A 23467-nucleotide genomic window follows, 5' to 3' on the forward strand; every position below is an offset into this window, starting at 1 on the left:
AAGTTCGGATGTTGAAGTTAGTATGTAATATTTATGTTTTCTTTCAACCTCTGACCTACAGGTGACAATTTGCAATGGATAACCAAAATTGTACCCAACACGGATGACACGCCTACCTGAAATGAAATTTTCTCATCCTGTTCCAATGTCTTAAGGTATTTTAACAGTTAACAGATATGTTTTAAAATCCCTTATCCATTTATCTAATCAATATTTAGCCTACCATTAGGGGTAAAAGATAAGTTATACACAAAATGTTTTGTTTGGTGGACTAGGAGGTCATAACTTCTGACTTCAACTTCACTACCCACCCGGATTCTACTCTGAGACTACTCTCAATTTTACGTTCTATCAAGTATCATCTAGATCTAGATAATCCAGACGATCTAAAATTCTAGATCTAGAATGGAATTCTTAGTTAAAACTAGTTTAGTAAGCTAGACCTTCTGTTCAACCTAAATCTATACAGTAGTATACACTATACTATAATCTACTACTTTACTACACTACAGTAACTACTACTACTACACAGCATTGAGATAGTTATTAAAATTACATTACAAAGTTTACAGTAGTAGTCACACAACAGTGGAAACACTGCCCTGACACACTAGTAACTAGATCTAGATCTAAATATAGAAATCTAGTTGCTAGTACAACTAGATTAGTAATTTATAATTTTTTTATAGTTTAGAAATTTAATTGTTAAATTCGATTTGTCTGATGATATTGATACTCTCTTACTCTTTATTAAAAGATTATTGTACCCCTGACTCGCTGAAACTGGTAGATGAGTAAACTTAAAAAGAAATAATAAACAGTATTATATTATTATTGTATCCCCTGCTGGGGTATGGGCTGCCAATGAAAGATATTCTGAGTTATTTTTCAACCTGACTTCTGTTGTAGCTCATATTTTTAGTTTTAGCTGATTATTTGTCTGAGGCAGTTGTTTATAAAGGTCTAGACTTAATCAGTAATGAATGGTCTTTATTGTCCTCCAAGTGTCTGCCCCATACATCACTGATTTTACATTAGAGTTAGAAAGGCACACCTTGGTGGTCAAGGAAAGCTCATTGTGGAAGGGGTTAATATTTTCGAAGTGACTACTCGGAAAAAGATTTTTCGCATCAGCGTCTCCATCTGGTCAGCATGCGCAGGGCTAGGATTCTGCTGTCTGTTTGTAAACACACATATGCGCAGTACCAGAGAAAACATCGCGAAGAAGGAAAGACATAGTTTCTCTCAATTGCGGATGCATAGCTTTTTCCGGCTAGAATCAGCCTAATATTTTAAGGTTTATTTATGTAACAGTGTGTAACCACTAGTAATTGTTTCACCCGCATCAAAGAATTGAGACGGGCACACATAATTTAAATGTGTGTATTACTGTCACACGTCGTCACAAAAAGCCAGTCCCCACATTAAAAAAGACTTCAACCTCAGACATGTTTTTGTCTTTTAAAACACTGATTTCGGCTGAGTATGGGTCTGACCACACTATCCCTTCATACACTGAGGTCACAGAAACAGGTGAACTCTACTTCACCTGACCACATACTATAAAATGTACATTTTTAAGAAAGTTAAGCTCTGCAAATATGTTTTTAAATTAAATTATATCCTAATTTAGCCAATTCCATTCCTAAACAAACAAAGATTTAGGCCCTATATAAAATAATTAAGGCCTGAAATAGTTTAGTATAGAAACTCATTATTGGCATAGAATCTAGATAGAGCTAGATCTACATTCTACAATCAACAGCTGGCTTAAGTCTAGTTTATCAGTAGATCTAGCTATAGTAAGATAAATTCCTTGTATACTTGAATTAGAAAATCTGTGAAGATAAAAAAATTAAAGATTTACATCAAATATTTACGGACTAAAATAGTTTAATAAAGAGACTAAAATATTGTGTTTTTATTCTTGTTTTTTGTTTCTCACTAATTAGATCTAGACTAACTTTGGTTTGGCTAACGGTAGATCTAGATAAAATTATAGTATTCTCAAATTAAGCTCTATTGAAAATTGATAAACATGTTGGAACCTAATAAAAGCCTATTGTTAAAGCTATAGCTGACAGAAAATTTAGCTTTATAATGCATTAAACTTTTGAATGGGCAGCATGGTCTTCCATGGAAGCTGCCATGTTTGTTGTTAAAATAAGTAAGTTAATCAAGTGATGTCATTAAGACAATGAAATATTTTACTTTTTCTGAAAATGAAGTCTTTGTTCTGAACTTTTATAATTAAAAGGGTGTATATACAAATGAATAAATTAATAAATGTCTTTAAATAAATTTGTGTTTAACGGTTTATTATAAAAAATTATTATTCTTTACAAAAATAAGTATTTTACAGTTCTACACATAGTGCAGATGCTCTCACGTAATGGAACAGACAAACAAAAAAATATACATACATATAAACAACTTGATATTTAGTATAATATAGATAGGCTAGAATAATTAAAACCGAATAATAAACATTATTAGTCAACACACACTGATTAAGTGACTTAAATGATCCCATTAAAAAGCGGGCTATTCATTGATATTTTAAACTAATTTATTTTTATTATTTTTGGGGGATAAATTTCATAGCATACTTCTTGATAAGTAGAGCTTTAGATCTAAATCAAATTTGTATTCTTTATATTCTAAAATTGGAAGGTGTGGGAAGCGAATCTTATTGAAGTTAACGTCATTAGTATTGTGTATCATTTACGACATTTGATTTTTAAATCTATTTTTCCTACGCCGATCAATGACGCCATGAGTGTTGTGTCCTTTCCGTAATGATATTTCCCTATTAGTTTCATGTGACGTCATTCTATTTGCCAGTCATTGTTTTTGTGTTACTTATATTTTCTCTAGAGCGTTCCTGTCACAACCTTAAACACTTTTCCAGTTGTTCAATTCAATTATGCCTTTATTTTTATTTTCATTCTTTGAATAAAGTTTAGTTTATACATTTAATACATCCAAAATAGTATTTTCAACAACAGCCCGTATAGCGCTAAAAAACTGATCTCATAGCCTTGTAAAATATGTTGCGAACAGAGAGAAGTGAGCTCAACTATCCACCTCACTCCAATGTTTATGCTACCAGCCTGTCCACTGTAGGCTAGTGTGAGTACTGCAGGATAACTTGTAGATGCCAGTTTTTGTGTGTTTGTAGACCATTGTTTTCTAGTGTATATCTATGCTAGTTAGAATAGACTGTGTTGTTTTGTGTCATGTAGATAATGTATTGAAGTTCTTATTATTCTATTTCAATGAGCCTTTGTTTAATTTGTGATTCCTAGTCTAGTTTGTGATTTTGCTTATGTTCTGTTCTATATTATGCTTGGCTGCACACAAGCTGTCACTCAGAGTGCAGCATAAGCTGTATAACAGAACACATTACAAGACTTGGAGAAATACATGGCTAAAGTTATGCTTTCCCTGAAATTTCTCAGAGGTTTCTGAATACAAAAGATTAGTGTTTGCTTTCAGACAAAAAGTTATAAACATTGATTTATGGCCTGCGTTCCCCCTCTCTCACTCAGCATGTGACTCTTATCAGTGTCATTCTCCACCCTGCTTGATGCTCCTCAAGTTTTGATACATTACACCACCCTAAGCCCCATTCACCATGTTCTGATATATACATTCTCAGCATATTTGCTAATACTAGCCAGTATTCCTCACATCTTGAAAATTGTCTACAATTATTTATTCACTAGTTATTTTATGGATGTCACAGAATCTTAATAATAATTAATGGATATCATTACATGCAAGTGATTTACACACCCATACTAATTAGTATTGACTTATTTGTTTCCAATATATCTGTGGACTAATATAACTCAGGCTTTTGTTATTTGGATGGATGAGCTTTTAGTTGTAGTGAAATTGTTTCTCCTTATTTAACTCTAAAAAATTGTTTTAAAGCTATTGGGGATAAAAAATGTATAGTATTTAAACCTACCTACTTTTATAAATAATAATATAAGCACTACAACTGCCCCATCATAAATCCTCTTACTTCACTACTAACTAGACCATTAAAACTTGCTTCTGTCTTTCCAAATGATGGACTTAGATCAAATAAATAGTTTTTTATATTCCTATTTCCAAATATTTATAGAGGCTATAATCTATGCAACTTTTATTCCTGACCATTTAAAAAATGTATGCAACATACACATATGTAATTTTCCCTACCAATTTTTTGTGTGTTTTAAAAACGACTGGTTTTATCATGCATGTTAAAAAGAAAATCAGTTTTAAGATTAAAAATTCAAATTTAAAAAAATGTAATAGTAAAAATCAGGTTTTAGAACAATTAATTTAAAGTGGTTAGCCATCTGTGACAGTTTCTTACAGGACATCAGTTGTTGTGATCTTAGCAATAAGACTTTTAAAGGGTGTAGATGATGCATTCATTTTGGCATTTGGATATTAAAATGCTCATCATCAAGCATAATTATTTCTTATAATAAAGAATTTGCCTAATTTTTTATTGCTAAATAAATAGCACAATGGAAATGTCATTAAGAGTAATTGAAGCTAATAATGTTACAATATTTTTTTATCTTTTCAGAAGTGTGGAAAGGAAGAATGGAAATAATATTGAGCGTGGTTTCACCTCTATGCTTGATAGTTATTGTCTTTGGCTGTCTGAGTTGCCTTTTTAAGAAAAAAGGATTTAATGTAAGTTATCTGTTTTTTATAATATCAGCTGTTAGAATTAGTTGTTTTATATATTTCTTCCATATTTTCTGGATTTTTTCTTTCTCAAGTTGTTACCCTTGTTCTAAAAGTTATTTAAGTGAAATATTTTTTTATTTTCCCATTTCAATTGTTTTTTAAACTATAGTTTTAAAAGTAAACTAAACAGTAAATATTGAATTTCAGCTTAAAATAATTTCAGAAACCATTTACAAAATAATTCTTAAAAGGTGTAACATTTCTTGTTATCAGCTTCCTATTCCTACAATGGCTATATTATATAACTTCTTTTTTTTGCTACCCCAATTATTTATTATTCCAGAATTTCAAAGAGAGAGACCAAAGAAATGCCCACCGCAACCAGGCTTATGCTGTGGACCCGGCAGATGGGGCTGGCACTCTGGAACAAATCACCATTGAACCACTGCCAGACATCCTCTCCAAACTTGCCACCAGCACCTGTTTTCCTCCGAGAATTATGCGCACGCATGACACAGCCACAGCGTTTCATGGTAGGTGAATTCATATCTCTCTGCAGAAATATATCTGATTTTTTTAAACAAGTAAAATACTTTTACTCAAAAACTTTATTTCCCATTATGGAAATGCTATTTTCTCTGTAAAGCTTTATGAGGCTGTTCTTGTTCTTCTTCATTGTTCTTAATATTATTTATATCATTGGAGTCAGACAAGTCCAACATCTATTGATTTAGTAAATAAATAATAAAATACAAGTTAAATCTGATCTGAAACTAAATTTTTTTTACTCTGTCCAGCTGTTGAAAGATCATTTCCGCGATCACACCTGACATATTTAAATGAGCTGGGAAGTGGTTGGTTTGGACAGGTGAGCATGTTGTCAAATATTAATCACAGGGCTAACTCAGCTATAGTTAGTAATTAAGTGAATTTTATCAGCTTTAACTTCATTGTAATTTATTGTAAATTGTAGCCTGTGATACAAATGTCAAACTTGTTTTCTTAAGGTGATTGAAACCGAGGCTGCCAATATTATTGAAGGGGAGAAGAAAACTAAGGTGATGGTGAAAATGTTGAAGATTGATGCCCAGAAACAGGAGCAAAAAATATTCATGGATCAAGTAGCTGCATACAGGTACATTAAAGGGAGAAAACTAAGTTTTTCTTTTCTGGATAATTTTCTTTTGTTCTGCCAACATTTGACCTAACATTCTAGAAACAATGTCATAGAAATTAATTTTTTCTCTTTATTTTTCTTAGGGATTTGGACCATGCCCATGTTTTAAGATTTCTTGCTCAGTGCACTGAAACTACACCACATCTGGTTATTTTGGAGTATGCAGCACTGGTAAGTTTTCAATGAATTTGATGTTTCATTATATAAAAGTAAAGTACCCTCTCAAACCTTACTGGGCAGGTGAAGTAGAGTTCACATGTTTCAGTGGCTTTGGCTTTTCACAATATGCTTAGTTCTTATTGTTCAGATGAATTTTCTAATGTTTGCTCTGATGTACAGATTACTTTGAATAGTTTGGTCTTTGAATTTAAATAATTACCAATTTTCAATGAATGCTGTACTTCTCCTTGCAGGGTAACCTTAAAAATTATTTTTTGAATCAACGGGAGGAGCAAGAAAATAAAATCTCGTCAAATACCCTCTTACAATTTGCTTTAAATGCTGCAGCGGGTGTGGCCTGCTTGCATAGACACAACTACATTCACAAGTAAGATTGGTTATACCTGTCACAACTACATTCACAAGTAAGATTGGTTATACCTGTCACAATTACATTCACAAGTAAGATTGGTAATTGTTGTTGTATAAGTACACAAACTTTGTTACATAATGTGCATCTATACTGCAATAAAAACTGTTCAATACATTTTTTCATCAAGTGATTTGGCAGCCAGAAATTGTCTGGTTATGTCCAACAGATTACTGAAAATTGGAGACTATGGGATATCAGATGTAGCATTTAAGGTCAGATTTGCTTTTTTTATGTTCTGATTTTTTTTATAAAGTATATTTGATGACTACAAATCTCTTTTAGTAATTTGGTCTAAAGTTTATGACCACATGCTCTAAAGTTTATGACCACATGTTCTAAAGTTAACGACCATGTGGTCAAAAAGCTAATGACCACATGGTCTAAAGTTTATGACCACATTGTGTACCAGAAAACCCTAATGCTGGCTGATGCCATTTGTTTTGTCAGGAGGACTATTACAACACTGGGAGGGAGCTGTTGCCCATTCGCTGGATGGGACCTGAGACTCTGATAAAGGCAGCTGAGATCTGGACGTCAAACCATCTGGATATGTCCTCTGATATTTGGTAAGGTTAGGTTAGGAAAGCCACATCATAAGCTACTGAATATGCTGCTAACTGCAGGCAAACCAGTTTTATTAATGAATATTGTAGGCCTGCTTATTATGATTTGTTTGATTTCCCACAGGTCCTTTGGTGTTTTGCTGTGGGAAATATTCACCATGGGAGAACGACCCTACTCCATGTTAGATGATGAGGCTGTGCTTGAGGGTATAGTTCACAAGAAGATTTTACCTGCACAAGGAGACATAAAGGTTCCATTTGTAGAGGAAATGTAAGATTTTTTTTTTTCATTACACTTGTAACTCAAATACATTACTGTAAGTTGAACATCTATATGATCTTTTATTGCTCTGTTGTCTCTTTTTATTTTAGTCATTCAGGGCTATACCTATATGTCCTGCAAAAGTTGCAATACAACAATGTATTAAACTTTTTAACAAGAAAAACAAAATTACTTTTAAATATTTGGTTTGTGCTCAATAATTATTTATTTAAAAAAAAAACTAGTTTCTTTGTGTTATTTAAAAAAAAAAGTTAATCCTCTACATGTAAATTTGCTGATCATGAAATCATTGTCTCCAGCTTGACTAAAGTAAACCATACATTTATCTGTTCAGTTGGCTGGTGATGAACCAGTGTTGGCAGGAGGACAGGCCAGATATTGAAGTCATCCACCACAGTTTGCAGCAGCTGAGCCAGGAGTCCATCTCTGACTTTGACCAGCGCTGGCATAATCTGGCGGAGAAGAACACAGAGCTGGGCAGCAGGACGTCACTAGCTGGTAGCTTTGAGCAGGTCGTCGTCTCCGCTCCAGTGGTCCCCAGCGGGGAGGGGCTGGGGGATTATGTGACAGGAAGCGGTCCTTCCCGCAACCCTGAGCTTGGTCTACTCGACCGCGGTGAACCGGTTGAGCCGATGAAAACGGTGTTCAGCGTTGACAATGAGATTGAGAAACACAAGAATGAAAGAAATAACAATAACAATTCTACCGCATCTCTTACCTTGGTGGATGTTCATGTGTCTAAGGTAGACAGGTCGCCCAACACAGCTTTGGTCAGTGAGAATATGTCATCTAGAGTAGTGGACGGATCACTCTTCCCTGTGGCTGCACCACATGCAAACAGATCACTCCCCGTAGAGGACACACAGTTCTCTGGTGTGGATCCTGCACTCCCCACTGGAGACACTCTGCTCCCCAGTGTGGACAGCTCACTCATTATTGTAGACACATTACCTCCTAACTCATCACTCCCTATTATAAATGGATCACTCCCCAATACTGACCAACCATCTCTCCCTACTGTAGACATATCATTCCCCACTGTAGACCCATCACTGCCCCTTGTGGACACCACACCAGAAAGTTCTAGCCTGGACTTTGCCCAGTTCCAGTCAGCCATGACCAAACAGGAATCAAGTGGAGAGAGCTCTGGGGAATTTTCTGACTTTGTGATGTGCTTGAACAAAGGGAAGGTACCCACCCAAGAACTGGATGACTTTGCTGAATTTGTTTCTTCAGAAACACCAACACTAGCAACAGCGCCAAAGCCTGAAGATGCAGATTTTTCTGAAAATTCAGTTCAAGCATTGCTAGAAACTTCTTCAGACTTTATTTTTTCAGAAACTTCTGCAGAAGTAACAGTGCCAAATCTTGCTGAATTAAATATTTCAACAAACGCTACACTTGCAGACCTAGATGTTACAGAAAGTTTCTCATTTGTGCCTGCATCTTCTGAAACAAATTCTGCAGCTTCAGAACCAAACATAGAAAAAGCAACTGTTCTTAACTCTGCATCAGAGCCACTGGAAAGTTTCAACGAATTGATGAATGCTTTTGTTGGCCTTGAAGAAAACAAACCAGCTGAGCCTCTAGAAGATTCTCAGTTAGAAGATTTGAAGGTGGACAATGAGCTGAATGGAAATCGGGCAGGGATTGAGCAGATAGAAGCCTCAGAACAGGTAGGTTATCCTATCAACAATAACTCTCATAACCGCCAACCTCCAGGGTGCCACCCAACAGCTTCACACCTATCTAATGTAGTAGATCTTTACCGTTTCTCTCCACAGCCTAGAACTGACTACGTTGAGCAGCAAACGCCAGGAGAAAAACATTCACAAAACACCGCCACAACAGTGGGGGAGCTCTGCCGAACGGATGAATTTCTGACACAGGTGCCCCAGCAGCCGTACACATGTTTGGTGTGCTCCCGGCCTGAAAGCTCTGATGTTGTGTCTAGGTTTGATGTCGCGTCTAGGTTTGATGACACATCTAGGTTTAATGACACATCTAGGTTTGATGACACGGATACATCTGTTTCAAGTAACGCAGATTTCTCCATAACAAACAACAAGGGTGCTAACTCTAAAAATAACGTTGCAGCTACATCTGTATTGAGTAATACAGATTTCTCCATATCCAATAATTGTACAGACAATGATGTCCTAGTGGTGTCTATATTAAATAATACAGATAATTCTATATCAGAAGACACTCCCATCTCTATATTAGAGAACACAAATGACATCTCATTACTTGATGAGACCAATGTCACCTCTATACAAAGTGGCATAGATAGCATTTCTATATTAGAAAAAACAAAGTGCAATGCCATACCAGATAACACAGAGCATATCCATGTCCCAAAAGACAATTTGATCTCTTTACCGAATGACAGAGATGTCATTTCTACATCAGATGACATAGATGTCACTTCTGATGAATATTATATCACAAAGTGTACAAATATCGTAAATTGTTTGCCAGAGAACACAGATGACATCTCTACACTGACAAAGGCAAATGTCAACTCTTTAACAGAAGAGGCAGATGTCAATTCTATAGTAGAGGAGGCAGATGTCAATTCTATAGTAGAGGAGGCAAATGTCATCTCATTAATGCAGGAGACAGATATCAACTCCTTTACAGAAGAGACAAATGTCAATTCACTACTACAGAAGACAAATGTCAATTCACTACTGCAGGAGACAAATGTCAATTCACTACTGCAGGAGACAAATGTCAATTCACTACTACAGGAGACAAATGTCAATTCACTACTGCAGGAGACAAATGTCAATTCACTACTGCAGGAGACAAATGTCAATTCACTACTGCAGGAGACACATGTCAACTCAATACCAGAGGAGACACATGTCAACTCAATAACAGAGGAAACTGATGTCGACTCTATATCAGAGGACACTGATGTCGACTCTATATCAGAGAAATCAGCTATCGAGAGTTCTGGGTTAGATGAAGCAACTTATCAAATGGTCAGTGAGATGTACCTTTCAAAAGGTGTGAAATCTCCCCGAGTGTTTAAGATCCCCCCACTTGAGACAATCCCTGAGCAGATGTCCAGGTCTGATGACTCCTCAGACAACAGCTCATCCGAGGTGAAATACGAAGACATATTTGGAAGTGACGGCTATGAGTGGGATGACCTATACGGGGCGGCGGATAATCTTGTAGCCACACCCTCATCCAAAAACAGAAACAATTCAGACTGGTCTTTTGACAATGATGCCTTATGGGAAATGGACACTCCCTCGTCCCTCAGTAGATACGGCAATTCAGCACCCTCGTCATGGCCGTCTGTTTTCAGCCTAGACCAAAGCAATTTATATTGTCTGACTGATGAGCTGGACCTTCACTCCCCTCCCTCCACTGACCCTTCTCACAGTTCATCTCCCCTGTCTGTTAACTTGGCGAGTGACCAGGATGTGGCTGAGGTAACTTTTCATTTCTTCCATGTCAGTGCATGCACATTTTTATTTCATCGGGGTCCTTAATGCACCAGCTACCTACATATACCAGTGATACAGATTCCCCTGACCATTTCCCTGGCACAGTATATCATGTAGTCGTGTAACAAGTAATGCTGGTCATTCAAAACTTCTGTCACAGTCAGTTGTTTTCTCGTACGATCTTAAAATTATTTCCTCTCATATTTATCTTGGATGGGTTCAGCTCTCACTTGCCATTAGAATGTTTATATTGCATGTGTACACAGTCCATTTCCATAAGAATGTTGTATCTACGATCTACTTAACCTTCAAGAGTACAAATCCCACTGAATATATTTGCTACATGGGTTTATTCAGGTTATATTATGAGCATTTTATGACACATTCCACTATTTTCTTTTTCAAGTATAAATTTCTTCTGCCTGGGTGCAAATTTTGCATGCTAAATATCCACTATCATTTAAAATATTACATGTTCATTTGTTAATTTTGCAATAATTTATTTTTTTAATTCTAATTACTTATGATTTTATTAAACCTAATTATTAATTGTATGATTTATATTTAGTAAATAATTTACCTAAGTTAAGAACCATACATTATAACATGTTTAAAATGTACTAACCCTTTGAAGAAAGATTAACTAACAAATTCAGTGTAGCTTGTTAAATGTTGTTAAATATTGTACTGTGGTGTTTTAAAGATTTTCTAGTGGTGCTGGTCATTAGTTGAACTTAAATGTTCTATTTGGGTTCTGGCTATGCCATTTTGTTTATCAGAAAATATCATTTGCAAATTTATTTCTTGTTTTCTTTTTGTATTAAATATATATATTTTTTAAAAATTTGCACTTGATATTGTAATGTATGATGTCTGTGTAAAAAAAAAAGTTGCACATGAATTTTGTATCAATGAGTTTGGTGGGGGAATAGTCACCAAAGAGGAATGTTTTGTAACTGTTTGAGTAATTAGTGGAGTAACTTCTCTGAGTGTAATATCTTTTGACACAGTATATACACAGACATTTTGTAAAGGCGGCGGAGCTAAGAAAATAGAAAAAAAAAACACTCACTGATTAATGTTGTATATAATAATGTTTAAAATTAACATCCCGCTAAAAATATTATATTTGTCCTTCAGGTGACCTTAACACGAGTGAGTGAGCACCATGATCACACAAGTGAGCTGCCAACTGAATGAAGGGGACACTGAGGCCAACATGTTTGTCAAACTTCAAATTGTAATGAAACATGCCCCTATAACGTCGATGGCATTTTTATTTTACATTTAGTTAATTGAATGAGCTGTATTCTGTACTTTAAAATCAAATATTAATCAACAATCTTCTTACAAGGTTTTGCTAAAACAGAAGCAGACGAAAGTCTGTAGTAAATGATTATCTGCTGACTAAATCATCAAAGACCGTGTTTGTGTCAAATGTGTTAGTCCTGCTTGTGCATCAAATGTGTTTATATCTTGTTTGCGATGGTCAATCATCTGTACTATAGCAAATGCCCTATTGTTTATTTACCATTGAGAGTCATGCTGGTTTGAATGTTTCATTGATTGAATGTGGTTTTGTACAGGTAGACATTAAAATATATTTTTATTTAATACCAAATTATCATAAAGCAACTATATCATAATACTTAACCACAAAATTTACAAATCATTATATTTAGTTTACCTATTTTTAAAAACTACTAAATATTTTACTACTAGTATATATTGTATATGAAATACATTTATAATAAAATTGTGAATTACTCTAATGGCTGAGCCAACATATTTTTAATATATAATTATATGCTATTATACTTTACTATACTTTAATTAGCTTTTAATAAACTTTGAACTTTGTTTTACGGTCTTCATAAACAAAGGGAGACTATGTTGCAATGAAACCACTTAAGGCATTATATCAGGTTGTGGAGTTATTTTTAAAAAATGGTTGCCACTATTCTACTAGACTTATGACTAAAGCCAAACCTGAGTCTTTTTCTACGGCAAAGTGGAATATATTTTATAATAATTTTAATTTCACGTTATAGCCAGGTGTATTTAAATTTTTAAAAAAAGTTTTCTAGTTTATTTTTCACCTTATGGCAGCGATTGAAAGTGAGGGATCAGAGATTAAATGCATTTAAAGATCAGAGATTAAATGCATTTATTTTGTAAAGATTTTTTTTTCATTATTGCATGGTAAAGACTGTCAAAAAAAAACTTTAATCACTAGCTTGATTGCCATTAAATTAATTATACATTTTTAACATACTCCACACCCTGGATGATGCAATGCCTCTTGCAATAAATGACATTCCAAATATTTTTTAGCATTATTATCTCACATGCTTTGAGGCTCCTTTAGGAGCAAGGTTTTCTTGGATCTCACTTAGATCATAGGATGATGTAATAAATTGGTAGAAAATAGAAAGGTTCATTTGGCCTTGTTTTTAGCTTTGGACTGACTAGAAGTTGTCTATTTTAGTGGTTTTTTAAATAAACATTTCAAACATATTTCTTAGTATTAAAGTGAGTAGACCATCAAGTACATCTGTAGCATTACATTTTTAAGCTTTTCTAATCAAAGTTTCTACCTGTATAGAAAATGTTTTGTGTTTTGAAAAAAAATTGTTATAAGGAATTAGATTAGCTAGAGGTTATAGATTATCTGGTTTTTATCTGCTCCTTTAGATCACCAGATATGTGAATATTTATGAAGGTGTGTAAATTCAGGTATTCCAAACCTTTTCATTTAAATACTCACTTGATTTATTTACAAATTAATTAACATACTAATTAACCACATTATCCTAAATAGCATCAACTGCCCTAAAGCTTTACTACGCCCTCCCCTCCAGTAACATGTTTAATCCAGTTTTACTGTGTAGCTTTAAAATTGCATAATTAGAACTTTTGTAAGCTGAACATGAAGAGTTGGATTTGTCCAATATAATTGAAATTTACATATCAGACAGCATACTAAACTGGTTGTGATTATCAATCAGGAAAATATGGAGTCTATATACTTGTGCTGATTTACATGAAAAAAAATTAAAACTGCCCATATGTTCAGTTTAAAATAATGAGCAGTTCAGGTTTAGTGTATTGAACCTCCCCAATCTCATGTACTTACATTTACAATAAAATAGTGAATTTCTATATTCAAATCATGCAAAATATTGGTCTCCATATGAGTACTGACTTGTGAAAGGAAATATAAAACCCTTATTTGGTTTGCAATACATGCAAGAAATTTTTACCTTGTATTAATTTGTTATTGTTTTTGAAAAAAATCATTTTGAATTAAAAAAAGAAAACCTACAGTATCTAATTTTTAAGTCTTGGTTGTTTTGTGTTGAACTAAAACTGGTGCTGTCTGCTATTAGATTTAAACTTAATCAAAACTTTAAATGTCTGTGACTGAGTGCAAGTTAAATTAACACAATGAACTTAATTATTAACACTGGCTAATATAAAGTGGGCTTGGAAACATACGTGGTTGGTATAAAAGTGACTTCACTAAACATCAGCTGTTATTTTTAATGCAGTCTTTGGGATATTTAACCATGAATGGGTAAATTTATTTTTTTGAAAACTTAAAGTTGTAGTTGTAGAAAATGAGTTATTTTATTGAAATTTTCCATTCAAACAAAGGTATCTGAGAAGAATCATTTTATCATGATGATTAGCACCTAAGAAAAACCAGAAAAATACACTACATGGATTAGTAGTGATTATTATATTGGCATGATGCAGTTTAAAGGATACCAGTGGTAAAGGTATATAACACTCATTCATTATGCTGGACATAGTCATTTATTTCATGAATGATAAGCAAAGAAATATGAAGCCTAATTACCAATATAATCGTAAGGTCCCAAAGATAGGGGGTTTTCAAACTATATATAAAGATGACAAAATTCTTTAAACCTCTAAAGCTAATTTGACACAGTAAAAGTTCACTGAACATACTTGTCTGTTCATAATCCAATTTGTTGTGGAGATACTCCTGGTTCAATGTATACAGCTTATGGAAGATTTTTAATAAAAAAAAAATTTCATGTACTGATTGCAAATGAGTATTACATAATTTTACCAGCTTTTTCTTAGGTCACATTGTATCTGTGATTTCAATCAAAACTTCCCGGAAAATAAATACATTTTCAATGACAACTTAGAATATCTAATTTGGTATTAAGGTAGTCCTTCAAAATTATTTTTAAGATTACTTTATTTAATAAACAGGGAAAAGGAAGAGAATGGGATTAATTATTGGCCATTAATCAACTAGGTGTGTGTCATTAGTGAACTGACGTTCTCTGTTCTCACATGCTTTAGCTATTGTAGCTAAAGAAATTTTTTTAAAAATTTTTAGGGCATTTAATAAAAGTTTGTTATTATAAAATTATTTTTTTAGATAGCTTATAAATAAATAAGTTTTAGAATATCTAAATATTCACTGAATAGTACTTCCAATTATGTTATAATTATTGTTTGCCTGGTATCCAAAATTTTGTTACAAAAAAAAAAGAACAATACAATGCTGCCACAATTAATAACTTCATGTTTTAATGACAGAAAATTTTGAATCAGAAATAGCTTACAAAAAACTAAACAGAAAATGAAAATGATGTAAACTATTTTTACAACCTGATGGAATGGGTAGCGGTTGAGCTGGGAGAACCTGATACAATTAAACATAGAAATAAAATCATAGATTTTTGTCAAATGGTTTGTGAACATTTTATTTAAATCTTACCTAGAATAAATGATTTTCCTTTATATTCAAAGAATCTCAAAGCTTCCTGTCCAAAAAACACATCAGTAAAAATGCTGAAAATTTGAACAGCTAGATGTGTTTTCAGACCTTTCGTATCACATACTATTATAAGAGCCCATAAAACAAATATTTATCTATCTAGGAATGTTTTGGTAAGAGATATCAGGGTTCAAAGGTTAAATTAACCTTAATGTTAGCAGATTTTTTGTATGTTATACAAAGTTATTTAAAATATGCAATAGTCATTGTAATATTAGGAGTAGAATTGTTTACTAAATAACTAATTACATAATCTTTTTATAATAATATCTTTTACTTTTATAAATACAGTATAAAACTTCTGAGTTATAAAAAAAGTAATTTATTTATTATTGTTACAACTACATAAGATTTTATATAATTCAAATGCTTTATGGAAAAGGTGAGTTTTTACATTCAAGACTAGAACATTAACCAGTTTATAAAACTAAACTGGAGGTTTCTGAGAGTTTATCCAATAAACTTGTCTTAAAGGATATGGTAGAATTTATCTGGATTTCACAAACACATTGTACTGTGTAAAATATAACAAAGTGCTGTACACAGGAAAAGATCTGGTGTAAAATTGCCTTCATGGAATGTAGATCTCATAATTAAAGTTAGGACTCGTTTCTCTGGTCCACACAGCTTTTCTTGAGCCCCAGACTTCATCCTCTGGTACTTACAGGCACTTCAATGGAATGTTGGAGGGCGGGCGGCAGGAAAGACAACTGTAAGTTTTATAACGTCCCTTGTTTGCCTTCCCTTTTCCAAATAATAACCATGCCATTAGCATCACAGGATGCTAACAAACTTTCATCACAGTTAAAAGCTACATCCAACACTGGGGCAGAGTGACCTAGGAGCTTGTTCACACATGGCTTGCTCTCTTTTGTTACATCAAAGAAGTAAACACACATATCTTCACTGCCAGATACTGCAAGAAATGTCAAGAGTTAGAATTATGTCTGTGTAGGTTTAGCACTTAACTTGTATCAAACATTGTAATTATGGTATCATCTCTCCTCAGTAAGCTTGAACATTGCTCATTAGGCAACAATAAATCATTTTACACATTGTTTGTTTTAATAAGACCAGTCTCTCATTAAGTAGAGCCCTTGTTAATGTCTAATATATTTGTTGGTATATTCTTTCTGGGTGATGGTTAACATTATTTTACATTTATACATTACTTAAACATTTTAATTACATAAAAATACTTAAAAAAAACTTTTTAAAAAACCACGTTTTTCTTGTGGACTAAAAAGTAGAAAATAAATTTTTCTTTTGTGCTTCCTCGAGCTGTGCAGGTTCTTGTGATGACTGACAAAAAACGTGGGTACGTTCACCATCAAATTTCCCGACCCATCTGCCCGACCCACGTTTTTTGTCAGTCATCACAAGAACCTGCACAGCTCGAGGAAGCACAAAAGAAAAATTTATTTTCTACTTTTTAGTCCACAAGAAAAACGTGGTTTTTTAAAAAGTTTTTTTTAAGTATTTTATTTTCTCCTTTTTAGTCCGTTGCTACACATGAAAAACGTGGTTTTTAAAAAAAGTTTTTCATATAGTTTATTTTCTACTTTATCTAATGACTTGATTAAGTATGACTTGACTAAGTGTTTATAAATACACGGACTAAAAAAATCTTGAGCGACCAGGATTCGAACCTGGGTTGTCGCGGCCACAACGCGAAGTACTAACCACTATACGATCACGGCCAGCGCGCTCACATCGATTGGGGCCGAAGTAACTGTGTCAATAAGCCTCCAGTCTTGTCGGTATCTTTAGAAATCATGTCCTCAATTTTATGGTCCTTGGGGCGTAATTAAATTAAGCTAATTACGGTCTCTAATTGCTAGTTTTTATGATTGCATCTGAAAATGTTAGGCGAAAATAGCCTGTATGCCAAATTTCAGATCTCAAGAGCAATCAGAAGTGGGCTAATTTTCGATGTCAATTTTAACAACAAACAAATCCATCCACAAACGCGAAGCTGAGTTAAGAAAAACGTGTTAAAAAAAGTACATTTCTCTTTCTGACCTAACAATCCATAGAGCAGAAGAAGTAAAGTTCTTATGTCTCTTGACCTCAACATATGCAGGGTCAGTACTATGCCCAGCTGCTTTACTTTTCCTAATATGAGACAGGTACCCATCAGAGCTAGATGGGCTCAGAATGTCTGAAGTCCAGACTCCAGGACCAAAATCAGACCTCAAGACTTTCAGACTAGCAGTGGAGTGCTCCACCACGCCATCCTCTTGACATAATCTAGTCTGTACTACAACTAAAAACTCTGGCTACTTACTGACACAAGCCCCTTGTCTAAATGACATGAGGGGACAGAATGTGCTCTTGATACACAAACTACGCTGCTTGATGGAGAAAGATTTTTTAAGTTGAAGAGCTCCATCTTCTGATACAATCCTAGAAAGAAAAAAGACTGATTAGAAGAGCAATTCAAACTTTAATTGGGAGAGAACTGATACAGATTTTAATGTGCCAAATGCACATATGCCTACATGGTATTAATCATGACCAACCTATACAGAATCTATAAATCTATTTTTTAAAATGAAGCTTTAGACTATGCTTACCGAAATAAAGAGAGTGAGTTGATACAACAATTAACCAACAAACAAGGATCCCTGGCCTCTCTGCTGATCCATGCCCGGGCAGACAGGCTAGTAATTGGGTGACCTTCTGACACAGTTAGTCTGTTGAACACAATGCAATAATTAGTAATAGAGAATATCTAAAAAGTAGGAATTTAGGTTTAAATTTGTTTAAAATTTAGATGTTTTTTTTAATCTAGTATAAAAATTATAGAAATACTTTGGGAAATGTGGGGTCTATTTTAGCAGTTAGAAAGCTGTACAATGGCAAAACTTACCTCCTTGTCTTGGTCAACTTTCCTGTTGCGACATCCACTGTAAAGGAATAAACTGCGCCTCTTTCATCTCCAGCCCACAAGATGTGACCACTGGCATCAAAAGTCAAAGCATTCACTTTCCCAGTGACTTTACTGCTTCCACCCTGTCAAAAGTTAAACATTGTTCACATTTTATGCCCATCAAATTATAAAGGATGTAACTCTACATGGCTGAATCAATGCTCAAGAGGACTTCCTGAAATGTTTAAATGAAAGAGAAATCAGTTTGAACAAACCTTGTATCCTTTGCCTGTTGACATATTCATCACTTGCACCTGGCTACGACTGCTTCCTGTCTGACTTAGTCAAGAAAATTTCTTAAACAAAATTATAAACTGCTATTTAGGAATATGATAAGTGTAATGTATTTCTGTATAATGTAATAGCTGTATAGTGGCTGGCAGCTGCAACTCCAGAGCTACATGTAGCTCTTGAAATATTTACATGAGGCTCTTATTATTAAGTATTTAAAAATTTACATTAAGAAGAGAGTTGTTCAAATATATATTTATTTTGGTATTCAAGTGAGAATGCACTTAACTATATTTTGGAAGGTTAAAAAAAAAACAAATTATTTTTGTAGTGTTAAATGGTAAACAAAAAACACAAATCTTGACAAAAAGATACAACAAACATGTTGTTGTTGAGCGGTTGAAAAACACAACACTGCAGTTCTGAGTTGTTGCTGTCCTCTATGACCCTCATACAGGTTCCTGCGGCCACGTCCCACAGCCTGGCTGTCCCGTCCAGTGACACGGACAAGATGACATCATTGGACAGTGACCAAACAAAATCTGTAAACATACAGCTTTACTTCATGCAATGTTCTAATGGAAAAAATATCTTTTTTTTACACATCAATTCATTTGAGCTAGAATTTAGCACATAAACAAATGCCATTTTACACACAAAATGTAAGTGGAAGGATTTCGTTTCAAAACAAACTTCTTTTTATATATTATTCATCAGGTAATTTTAAAAGACATTTTACTAAACTGCTATTATCGATTAAATATTTTTTGTCCATTTCTCTTTTAAATATGTATCTCAATAGTATAAACAAAGTACATGGTCACCTGTAACTCCTGCCCTATGGCCTTTAAGCATACATATAACAGTTGCTGGGGGAGGGATCACCTGGCATATTGACAAGGTTCCATCCAATGAACAGCAAGCAACTCTCGACCTATCATCATTGGCAAATTTTACACTAGTGACTGTAAGAATGAGAAAAAAGGTAGTAGTATTTAAAGTAATACATTTTAAAAAACTTCATTAATAAGAATTATTTAAATGAGTAAAATAGTGAGTAAATTTAGACTTTTGGTAAATGGCTGAATGAAGATGACTTACCTGAAGCTGAATGCTGATCAAAAATGTGATGCATTCCAGTAAAAGCATAGTTTTCTGAAAGACTTTTTCCTCCTGCCATTGCTCTAAAGATGCATTTCAAAGAACAATTTTATTCAGCAATCTGTAAAACCAATCAATTAAAATAAAATGTCTGAACTAATGTGCTTACTTGCTTGCCTCTGCTACACTAGTTGGAACAACCTCAATGCTATCATAAACATGCTTCATAGGGCCCTCGTACAAGTATTTGAATGAACCACTACTTAAGTGGCGCCGATGGTGATGATAGAACTTCCTTGTATCATTGCCAGCAGCTATCATAGATTCCAGGCTCTGACAGAAGTTAGAAAAAAAATTTATTGACTTATTTTCATTCTTTCTAAATTTGAAATTAAAAATGTGTGCTTTGTTTGAATGCTGATACTCACAGATCAGTGTTGAAATTTGTATAAATAACACACCCAACGTTTAAGTTTAAGCTAATATTGCTCACCTCAGTGTTTCTGCTTATGCTCCGCAGGCTGAATGATCTACTTTTAATACTTCTAAATTTTGAAAAACATACAAAATGTAAACTGAGAGAAGTATTGAGAAATGATTCAGTCATCATATTTTAAGAGGTTTAACAACATATTTTTTAAAAAATCATTGATGCATAGCCTGTAAATACTGGCATTGCACTTCCCGAATACTGTAACTCTCTAACTTATGTTTCCGTAACTGGCTTGGCTATTTCTTCCTCTCCTTGCACATCACACCAATTGGTTTGGAAAAGAGGGCCAGTCTACAGTCTCAAGGCCAGGTGATGAACTTGTGACTTTTGGGCTAACGAGCATTCATTCTACTGTCCCCAAATTTTGCAAATAAGCTTACCCTTGATCTGAGAATGCTGGACTTCCATAGCGAGAGTTAAGAAGTTGTGCCCGCAAGCGGAGATACTCTTTTCTTGATGAAGCATCTTTCTAGTAAAATAAAAGTAACAAGTTTATTATTAGTTGGAATGAAAATATGTTATGCTGTATAGTCTTGCTGAACCTCAGTGTTAAGTAGCTTATCATATACTTCATATACAGAGTATAGAAGAAGTAATTTTTATATTTTGATAGTTTTTACAGTTTTGATCCTCCCTTCTTTATCTTATATGGAATGTAAAGGATGCATTGTAATCAGGCAAAATCTAAATCAAGATTTTGACAAATTATAAGATGATTTATAACCTTCCGGAGCCTGAAAAACTTAGTTTTGCAATCCTGTCCTGTAAACATGATAACTTGAGTGCTATATTAGTTAGGTTGACAAAATTTCCATTTGAACACAATAACTAGAGTACTCTTCAGTTAGGAAGATGAAATTTCATATATAAATATAAGATCTTATACTTGAATCACTTTCAATTTTTGAGTAACCTCTGATAACCGGAGGAGGTACTTTATTTCAGAAGAAGAAGAAGAGTACTATTTCATTTAGGCAGATGAAGTTTCCATCCTACATAGGTACTACATTCTATCTTCTTGATTCTGTCAAATTTTAAGTGATTTCCGGTGAACAGAAGTAGCACTATTGGCTATTTCCGATTTGTAAGAAAACCATTAAAACAAATTTTACAGCACTTTTGGTTTGCAATTCTTCTTTCTATGCAATTCTATTTTATTTAAAGTGCATATAATGGAGTGGAGAATTAGTGCTTTATAATGGGGTAATTCGCCCCATTTTCAATCTCTAAAGCATATTCTAAGAAATTTTCACTTCTAGATCTAGTTTTCTCAAAAACTGAGCTGTTAGTCACAAACTTCTAGATCTATATTTCTATAGCCTAATTGCACTAAAAGTGCCATCTTCCTTACAGTTATAAAAAATATATGAGGAAGTTTAGGGGTGATCACTCATGCTTAATTTGTATTTTTCTTATATGATATATCTGACACCATTTTTTAATGCAAGTAGGCCTACCTATATTATATATAATTATAGTACTTCTGATAATCTATGATATAAACGGCCAATTAGTCATCGCTCTGGAATCTAGAAACATAAAAGTAAACAATAACAAATGTTGTGCATTTTATTTGCATCGCATTGTCTTATTGTAAGTTATGGAGTAGGGTCTATTAATCACATGTAACAACTTAATTTTTTTTATTGTTGGCTAAGTTTTTTTTACAAAAATATTAAATACACACACATTGCTAAAACATATTAAACTGATCAGTGTCAAATAATATTTTCACTTAGGTTCCTAGAAAAAATTGATACATTTTAATGACAGTTTTTAAATAAAACAATTTAATTAAAATGTTTAATTATTAAGCCAGGGGAGGTAACTTAAAAGAAATTCAAGTCACGTAAATACTGCTATTAAGATGAGGGCACATTGCACAGAAGTTCATGAGAAGATTTTTGTTGTAATGCAAAACCATTTGTTTGATAAAGCCTTTTGCTGTTTGTGTTTTCTTTTGTGTTTGCATTTTTGTTTGCATGTTGTGTGTTGCATTAGCATTTGTGTTTTCATTTGTTTTGTTTTTTGTTATTGTTTGCATTTTAGTTTGTTTTGTGTTTGAATTAGTGTTTGCATATTGCGTTTGTGTTTTCTTTTGTGTTTGCTTTTGTTCTGTTCTTAAGCTGGTACATTTAAAAAAGATTCACTGTGGCGGAGCACAGGTATGCAACTAGTATATTATATGTGGGCCTATATATTATATATACTTTCTCTGAGCCACACTAACATATTTTTATCACAAGCAGACAATGTGTGATCTCACTATATTAAATGTTTATAATTTTATAACTGATTACATTATATAATATATAAAAATATTTTAAAATAACCTCATTTTTAGCATTTTCCCTCAGAAGCTGACTTCGTCTTCTGATGTAAAGTGTTCCTGTAAATTGTAAAAGTAAAATTCATTCATAAGATTAAGATACCACTATTATTATTCACTACTGATGATTGACTAGTTTAGTAATTTAAGTAATTATAATTAATTTTAGTAGCCTAAATTACTTAAAATTACTAATTTTAATACTAACACCTACTGATTTTTATTATATTACTTTACTAAACTTTACTTTAAATACTTTTACTTAGAGTGACTTAGAATTTCTTTACTTTTAATAGTTTATTTTTAGTTTAGACTTTAGACTAGTTTAGACTAGACAGACCTTATAACTTATTCAATTCTTATTTAATATTTATTATTATTTAGGCCTATTATTTTTAAAATAAAATTTTTAGATTTTAGGGGCCTACTAAAATTTTAGATTTAAAATAAGCCTTGGCCTGTAGAAATAGATCTAGATGATTTCTCTAAGGGAAAAAGAAAGAAAGGTTATAGATCTAGATATTTCGAGGAACATACTGAATTGAGGGTTGTTGGGAGATCTGTATGCATTGAATTTTGCATCCAATGCGAGTACCTGTTGCCACACAGCCATTCTTGTTTATTTTTACCCAACTACTCGCAAGCCTAGTTTTATACATTACTCTATGAATACAGTGTGTCGCTTACAGCTTTAAAAAATGTTATCACTAGATCGATTTTATTAAATTAAACGAAAACTTGATGTAAAATATTTTAATTTTTGAAAATTTAAATAAATTTAT

General features: G+C 33.4%; 2 protein-coding genes across 3 annotated transcripts; one reads left to right on the forward strand and one right to left on the reverse strand.

The window, feature by feature from the left end:
* The first annotated feature begins 42 nt into the window (after nt 1-42).
* On the forward strand, nt 43-12896 carry LOC131946885 (receptor tyrosine-protein kinase erbB-2). 2 transcript variants are annotated; one of them, XM_059307876.1, is made up of 13 exons: nt 43-155; nt 4592-4701; nt 5042-5231; nt 5496-5566; nt 5706-5833; nt 5959-6046; nt 6289-6422; nt 6595-6679; nt 6915-7033; nt 7155-7301; nt 7648-8989; nt 9098-9202; nt 11918-12896. In XM_059307876.1, exons 2-13 carry the CDS (start codon nt 4609-4611, stop codon nt 11975-11977), a joined length of 2562 nt encoding a protein of 853 aa, XP_059163859.1. In that variant the 5' UTR covers nt 43-155; nt 4592-4608; the 3' UTR covers nt 11978-12896. The 2 variants fall into 2 exon arrangements, with proteins under 2 accessions (XP_059163859.1, XP_059163860.1); XM_059307877.1 differs by lacking the exon at nt 9098-9202.
* A 3006-nt stretch (nt 12897-15902) lies between these two features.
* On the reverse strand, nt 15903-23323 carry LOC131946880 (WD repeat-containing protein 13). Its single transcript, XM_059307867.1, has 13 exons — nt 23223-23323; nt 22690-22745; nt 20737-20825; nt 20357-20408; nt 20033-20196; nt 19864-19946; nt 19587-19727; nt 19138-19304; nt 18747-18806; nt 18472-18614; nt 18176-18295; nt 17887-18005; nt 15903-16515 (listed from the first exon to the last, which is right to left on the reverse strand). Exons 1-13 carry the CDS (start codon nt 23296-23298, stop codon nt 16319-16321), a joined length of 1467 nt encoding a protein of 488 aa, XP_059163850.1. The 5' UTR covers nt 23299-23323; the 3' UTR covers nt 15903-16318.
* Nucleotides 23324-23467: the final 144 nt, after the last annotated feature.

The sequence above is a fragment of the Physella acuta genome, unplaced genomic scaffold (assembly GCF_028476545.2).
Source record: "Physella acuta isolate Inbredline_101_S28 unplaced genomic scaffold, ASM2847654v3 ptg000574l, whole genome shotgun sequence".
In the NCBI taxonomy this organism is placed as follows: Eukaryota; Metazoa; Mollusca; class Gastropoda; family Physidae; genus Physella; species Physella acuta.